We start from the raw sequence: 7,500 nt of genomic DNA, 5'->3' as shown, positions 1-7,500 counted from the left end.
AAAATGTATTTAATCATAAACATGTAAAATGAAAACAAATAAAAATAAAACTTAAATGAATCATAATTTTTAAATTAAAATAAAATAATTTTTTAATTAAAATAATTTTAAAATGAAATCAAACACTAAAATGTATAATCATAAAAAAAATTAAATTAAAAAAAAGTAAAATAAGCACTTCTTAAAAATGTATTAAATCATAAACAAAAATAAGACTTTTTAAATTAAATCACAAAAATGTAAAATACAAATACTTGTACCATGAACACATCAAAATAAAACATACTAAATGAATTAGGTAAAATAAATTGTAAAATTTAAATAAATAATGTTAAAAATAGAAATGAAACACTAAAAGTGTGGAATTCGTGATGCTTATTTTCAGGATTCTTTAAATAAAGAAAGTTCAAAAGAACAGCATTTATTTGAAATAATCTTTTGTAACAACGTAAAATTCTTTAATGTTACTTTTGACCGATTTATTGTGTCCTTTGCTGAATAAAAGAATTCAAAATTCTTACTGACCCCAAACTTTTGACCAGTGGTCTATTCTATAGCTTTTAATGAAGGAATCTCTCCAGATCAGCAGATCCAGCGCAGGAAGATCTCCAGCGGTTGTGAAGACAGACTCTGTTGATCTGCTGAGACTGGAGCTCATCTCATGCTGAAGCGATTCGGTTTCCACAGAAGCAGATTCGTGGCTGTTTCTTCTCCTCGGGGTGCCTGAAGTATTTCTGACTCTATTTTGGAGCGCGTGACTCACTATCTGTCAAAAAACAAAACCGTCAAAAGAGCCAGAGTCTCACAGAGATCATTAACACCAGATCCACCAGTACCTTCTAGTCCGATTCCTTCACGGATCCAGCACTCTGACCGGATCCAGTCCAGAGAGATCAGATCGGCCCGTCCACTTTCTCCAGACTGAGGAGGTTATTTCTGCTCGACCAGGGTGAGGCTGGAATGTGTGTCCAGAAGCACCTGTGAAGAAATCGCAGTTATTCTATAAATAAACACATTTAGACACAGACACAAGAGTCACTCAGGGTTTCCAAGCATGCAGTTGAAGAATGAAGGGGTAAATATCCAGGATTGCTGATGACTATCGAGTTGCACTGAGCGTTTGTCGTAGTTCTGAGAGGAATCTTCCAGGTTCAGTGCAAGTTCAAGACCCGAGATGATCATTCATGTGGTTCCAAACCTGTGAAACAAGAAAAGGAGATGTTCTGAACGCTCTGTGTGTTTGTCCATGCAATGGAACTTCAAATGTCATTTTGAACCTCATTTATTTCTATGCATTAAAGAGGCTATATGTACGAATCTTCTAATCACTTTTATTGCCGATGTGTGAACAGCTTGTAACAAAACTTGAATTATGAGATCCTCCCCGACTCCTTATGTAATCTATGAAAGCCTGTAGACTGATGTTTATGTGAAGGACTCGGGTCGTTTTTACCGGGAAAATTAAAAGCACGTGACGTTTACGCCTGAGAGCCTCTCTTCTGTTCAATGACACACGAAACGAACGAATGCTTATACAATGTTCAGGATAATATTCTGAACGAGCCGTTCTGTACTGTAATGTTAATGTGTGTCATGGATTCATTCAAGCTATAGTCTCTCATAGTCAGATCTATATAGTCTACAGTCTCAAATATACTTTATAATCAGACTATCATAACTGTAATTTTAATGAGCTCATCTGTCGACATGATGAATCTCAGATCTGATGTAAACACACACATCACTATGATCAGATGCTTCTGAACTGATGCTTTCTCATTTCTGTGTGTTTATTCTGTTATTGAGAGGAAAGATCAGCACAAATTTACATATTCATCATCTAATGGTCTCTCTCAGCCGTGGACGGCGTCGGGATGTTCGTTAACAGTAAATCACTGCAAATGTATTTCCAACTTCTTTTTACCTCTAATTGAAGAATGAAAACGATCTTCTCCGTGAGTATATCGGGTCTTGATTCACGTTCAGTCTCTTGTGTGTTACTGTGCACGAGCACGAGCAGTCAGAGCTGCAGTTTCACTGAACGGCCACCGGTGTCGCTATAACACGGGTTTCTCAATTCTACATATAGACCATTTAATAATAATAACAATAATAATAATACATTTATTATATATAGCGCCTTTAAAAGTTGCCTTCTCAAAGCGCTTTACAGGCAAACATAACAACAGAGAAACGACACACTTTAAATACAAAAATAAACACAAACAAAGAAAATGAAGTAAAAACAATCCTAAAATAAAATGTTTCAAGAAGAGATTTAATGCATTAACTATTAGGCCTATGCATTAATGAATTAACCTATGCATCATGCATTTGCATTAACAAAAACAGTTTAGCACTCGTCAAATCACTGCATTGAGACAAACATTAAAACAAAAGTGCTACAAGACTTACTAGCCTTCAAATCCATTCATAAGCAGCTTTTGCATGAAGAATATCTATTAGAAGGTTTATTTATAACGGGATAATCATCTATGATGCTCACAAGTTCAATGTTCAGCTGCAACTGTGACTCATTTACTGAATTAAAAACGTAACAGCTTTAAAAAATTCTGACAACAAAAACACTGATCATCACACCAGAAACAAATATGCTCGGTCAAGCATTTAATCTTCCTCCTCCTCAACAGCAGCGACTGATACTGAGATAGTTTTTTTTCTTTTTGTTGCGTTTTTTTATTTATTTATTATTTTTATATATATTTTCAGTTAGTAATATGTTTCTAGGCAACTTGCTGAGATCAAATACGTTTATTATATTTAATATATTTTATTTTCAATTAATGTTTACTTCATTTCAAGTAACTTTTTTTAGTTGTAGTTAACGATAATAACCCTGGTCCTGGTAGTAGGCTAGTTTGACTCCTGTCTAAAGATATATTTGACAACAGCGCCACCTGCTGTTCACTCGCTGTACTGCCATCTGGGGTCCGTTCCGTTGAGATGATTGACAGATGCCAGATATTCTAATCATGATCACCGATCTCTGGCTAATTTGGTTCTTCAAACGAATTTGCGGATTTGATTCAAATGTCTAGATTAAGTTGTCTGATATACTGCGTGTTCTTGTGTGCACTGGAAAGGTCAGATCCATCTGCAGCTTCAGGATGAGCTTTTAAGAACCTAACGATCCTGAATGATGTCAAATCATCAACAGTAGGAATCCACGTGCGAAGAAAACACTAGTGAAAACTCGTGACCAAAACTACAGTACGCGCATTGTGAACGAGCTCATGAAGACCGTCCACTAGAGGGACCCGAACAACCTCTTCTGGACCAGCACAAAAACACACGGTTTGTTGAAGTGTGCTATTTGATGTCTTGTAAGATATGTTTGTCTTGCACTGTGGCGCTACTGAGACAACAAAAATACTTGAACTTGAATTAGAAACATTATGACTTCGTGTTGACTTGAAGGTCTTTAATCAAGTGTTTAAGTTAATTCAAATGTGATGCAGATCATAAACTCTTAAAGCCCCCCTCTAGTCAATAATTGTATCCCTTAAACCAAATCTTTGATCACCAAAATTTTAAAAAAAATTTCCTTGAAAAATAATGCCTTAAAATAGCTTGAATGTAACTCAACACCCTTGCCTCATTTAGTATTCGCGGTTCTATGAATATGCAAATGAGCCCCGCCTCCACTCACTCACTCAGCTCAGAGATCCACTGGTTGACGATCACACGTTGATCTGATTGGTTACAAGGTAGTTTGTGACGTCAGAAACACCAGCGATTTCAAAGCGTGTTTTTGAGACCGTCTTTGGTTCACTGCAGTTTTAAGGAGAAAATACTCAGCAATGGTGTCGACTTATGAATTTACACATGGTTTGACTTAAAGCATATTAAAAACACCACATAGACACATAAACAACATTAAATGCTTGATTTTCACCACAAGGGGGACTTTTTGAAGTCTTCTTCAAATGTAGTGCAGACTTTTACCTTTGAATGGGATGAGGGAGAACAAGGCGGTGTTTTGCGGGTTAAACTGTAGACACGCGCGTGAGCATTAGTTCACCTGCGCGGCTCCGCTAACCCTCAGCAGGTCCTTCATCAAAGAGCCGCCGCAGCTGGAGCTCATTAACCGAGTCGATGGGGCCGCGGCTCGTGGAGAGATGACGAGTGCCAGAGCCTCCGGACACTTTGAAGTTCCTCCAGACGGGCAGCGAGGCGGCAGGACCGTTTACATCAAAGCATCGCTTACCCACTACCAGCTTCGCAAAATGCCTGAAATCTTCGTTTGAAAACTACACAACACTGTTTTCAACTAGAAACAGAAAACCTTTTATGCGTTTTGGCCGTTCATTTACACAAACTTTTGAAAACGGGTTTCAAAGTCCAAGTTTTTGAAAATGATACCGTTATTGACACGACGGCATTAATCATTCAGTCTATAGTCTATAAAGTGTTTCTTAACGAAAGACCATCGCCATCTACTGGCCTGACAGCAGAATACAGAGCTTTTAGTCGTTTCGTGGATCTGTGTGAACGGGGATCATTTTGATAATGTTGATACATGAAAAACGCAAAGTAAAAGCTTTTCAGTTTTTAGTACGTTGTTTAAACGAACCCAAAGTGGAAGTTTTTGAAAACAATACCGTTATGGTCTCCACGTAAACTACAAAAACGCGAACTTGTGAAAACTGTGATGTCATGCGTGTTACGTGTTCAGACTATAGTCTATAAAGTGTTTCTTTACAAAGAATATCGCCATCTACTGGCCTGACAGCAGAATACAGCGCTTTTAGTCGTTTTCATGGATCCGAAGGGAAAAACGCAAAGGAAAAATGTTCCCGTTTTTAGTACAGCGTTGTTGTGTAAATGCGACCCAGAGTTGTCAACATAAACAGTTGATGTCTGATAAAAGAATATAAATAAAACATAAATATTAGTGAACTTGAACTTAAAAAACGTTTTTTTTTCTGGGGGGGGGGGGGAGGTGAAAATGAGAAATTTTGCTAATAAATTAGAAATTACAAAAGATAAATAAATTTAAGTAGGCTATTAAAATGACAAACAAAAATAAATTACATATATATATATATATATATATATATATATATATATATATATACACACACATTAAAAATGTCAAAAGCACATACAATTACTAAAATGGACATAAAAAAGAAAACTGAAAATATAAAAAGGAAAGCTGATTCACAATATTAATAAATACTATAGTATATAAATAATTCTAAAATAACTGAGTGTGACAGCATTGCAATAACAGTATTCAATTCCAGACGCAGACATGGACTGCTTAGAAACAGTTGATGCCAGAAAAAAGAGAAAAACTCAACTGGCAATTGACTTTGTTTAATTGATGAAGTTTTGCATGAAGTATTGATGAAGTATTGATAAACTACTGAACTACTGCAGCCAGAGAATCCAAACGCTCTCGTCCTCCTGCGCTGATCAAACGTCACTTCTTTCCTGAAAACATACAGTGTGAAAGTGCAATATAGAGTTTAATATATATTTCCTATATTATACAGTTTTATAAATCTAAAAAACCTATTTAATATAAGAAAAGGGCCACATGGATGTTGAAGTACGTGATCATGTTAAGCATCCTCAGTAAATACTAGAACTCGCCAAATAAATGCAGCTTTGGCAAGCATAAATGTCTTTTAAAAAATGTTTCTCTGAAATAAAACAAATGTTATGAAATGTGCCTCAAACTGTGTAAAAATCAATAGAGTTTATATTGGACTAAAAACAAAACACTTGTCGTTTGTTTGTGTTATTAAAACTATGTTAACTAAAACTATTAAAGGGCTGGTTGATTATGATTTCACTTTTCTAACTTTAGTTAGTGTGTAATGTTGCTGTTTGAGCATAAACAACATCTGCAAAGTTACAACGCTCAAAGTTCAAAGCAAAGGGAGAGATTTGCTTTTAAAGAAATCGCTTTTTAAGGACTACAACAAACGGCTGGTAGAGACTACACCACATTCCTCCCGGGTTAGTGACATCACCAACCCTAGAATTTACATAAACCCCGCCCCCTGAACACGATTTATAGATTATCATGACAGAATATGCTAATCAGTGACTAGAAGATCATTAACTCCACATCAGCTGCATAAACTCATCAACTAACCATTCAGAAATGTCCTGTTGCTTCTACATGTTTCACTTCTAGAGTCTCTCCATCATTGTCTCACTCCGGTTTGACATAAGGCTAAAAGTTTTTGAAATGTTCAGTGCATGTGTGTGTGAGGTAAAAGCACACTAGCTCTTGAAGCTCCGCCCCCTGTGCCGGGAGCAGCAGCTCATTTGCATTTAAAGAGACACACACAAAACGGTGTGTTTTTGCTCACCCTCAAAAAGTGACAATTTTAACATGCTATATAAAAATATCTGTGGGGTATTTTGAGCTAAAACTTCACACACACACTCTGGGGACATCAGAGACTTATTTTACATCTTGTGAAAAGGGCATTATACCACCCCTTTAAAACATTTCTGTTAATTGAATTAAAGCTGAAATAAAATAAAAGTTGAACAACTAAAACTAAACGAAAAATTAGAAATGTGAAAATAAACTGAAATAAGTTTAAGTTGAAGCACTAAAATTATTAACTGGAAATACTAAATACTAGGGATGCACACTACACAGATATGAAAAATTTGTCCGATACCGATAATTCTTTATATATGAAAGCCGATATATTGGCCGATAAATCCAGATTTTATAACATTTTTGAGAGCCTGATTACAAAAACAAAAGTCTCACCATTTAAAGCCATTCTTATATCAGGCCGATAACGATAATTTTAAAAATGAACATTTAGTATTTAGTAGGGATTCACAATATATCGGCCACCATATCGGTATCAGCCGATATATTGTGAATCCCTACTAAATACTACAACTTAAAAATAATAATAATAAAATTACAAAGAAATTACTAAAATTAAACTAAAATTAATATGAAATAATAATAATAATTTTTTTATCTATATATCGATAACCGATATATTGGCCGATAAATCTAAATCTGAATTTATATATAATTTTTGAGAGCCTGATTACAAGAACAAAAGTCTCACCGTTAAAAGCCATTCTCATATCAGGCCGATAACAATTACATTCAAAATATCGGGCGATACCGATGTGGTGGCCGATATATATCGTGCATCTCTGCTAAATACTAAAACTGAAATAAAAAATGTAATAATAAAATGACAAAAAAAACAAAGAAATTACTAAAAATTTAACTAAAATTAACATAAAATATAAAAATAAAAGCTAATTCAAAATATGAATAAAAATGCACCGAACTCACCTGTCAGTTTGAGCCACTTCGGCAGTTTCCCCGGGTCGCTCCTCACGGGTCGGTTCGCCGGCGCCTGAGACTCACAGCTGTCCTCAGAGGAGTCACATGTCCCGGGAGCGGAGTCACATGACCCGGGAGCGGAGTCACATGTCCCGGAAGCAGAGTCACATGACCCGGGAGCGGAGGAGGGG

The 7,500-nt window shown here is 35.9% G+C and overlaps 2 protein-coding genes across 6 annotated transcripts in view; both read right to left on the bottom strand.

Annotated features, from left to right (window-relative positions):
* The window catches only part of LOC311074853 (myeloid-associated differentiation marker-like protein 2), a 7,323-nt gene extending 2,413 nt beyond the window's left edge, over window positions 1-4,910 (bottom strand). The window contains exons 1-3 of one of the 3 annotated variants that reach the window (XM_084101772.1): window positions 3,675-4,910; window positions 837-1,198; window positions 526-766 (exon numbers count right to left, since the gene is read on the bottom strand). The gene's annotated coding sequence lies outside the window, so the exon portion shown is untranslated. Of the gene's footprint in view, window positions 1-525; window positions 767-836 lie in introns of all 3 variants that reach the window. The other 2 variants (XM_084101771.1, XM_084101773.1) reach the window with 2 other exon arrangements.
* Window positions 4,911-5,284: 374 nt separating this feature from the next.
* The window catches only part of aspscr1 (ASPSCR1 tether for SLC2A4, UBX domain containing), a 21,799-nt gene continuing 19,583 nt past the window's right edge, over window positions 5,285-7,500 (bottom strand). For all 3 annotated transcript variants that reach the window (XM_084101750.1, XM_084101752.1, XM_084101751.1), the window contains exons 16-17: window positions 7,319-7,500; window positions 5,285-5,460 (exon numbers count right to left, since the gene is read on the bottom strand). The exon at window positions 7,319-7,500 is cut by the window's right edge and continues 27 nt beyond it. In XM_084101750.1, coding sequence (XP_083957876.1) covers window positions 5,450-5,460; window positions 7,319-7,500 — 193 coding nt within the window. In that variant the 3' untranslated portion in view covers window positions 5,285-5,449. The remainder of the gene's footprint in view (window positions 5,461-7,318) is intronic.

This window comes from Abramis brama (genome assembly GCF_963993115.1).
Source record: "Abramis brama genome assembly, chromosome: 23".
Lineage (NCBI taxonomy): Eukaryota > Metazoa > Chordata > Actinopteri > Cypriniformes > Leuciscidae > Abramis > Abramis brama.
This window is presented reverse-complemented; position numbering and strand designations above follow the sequence as displayed.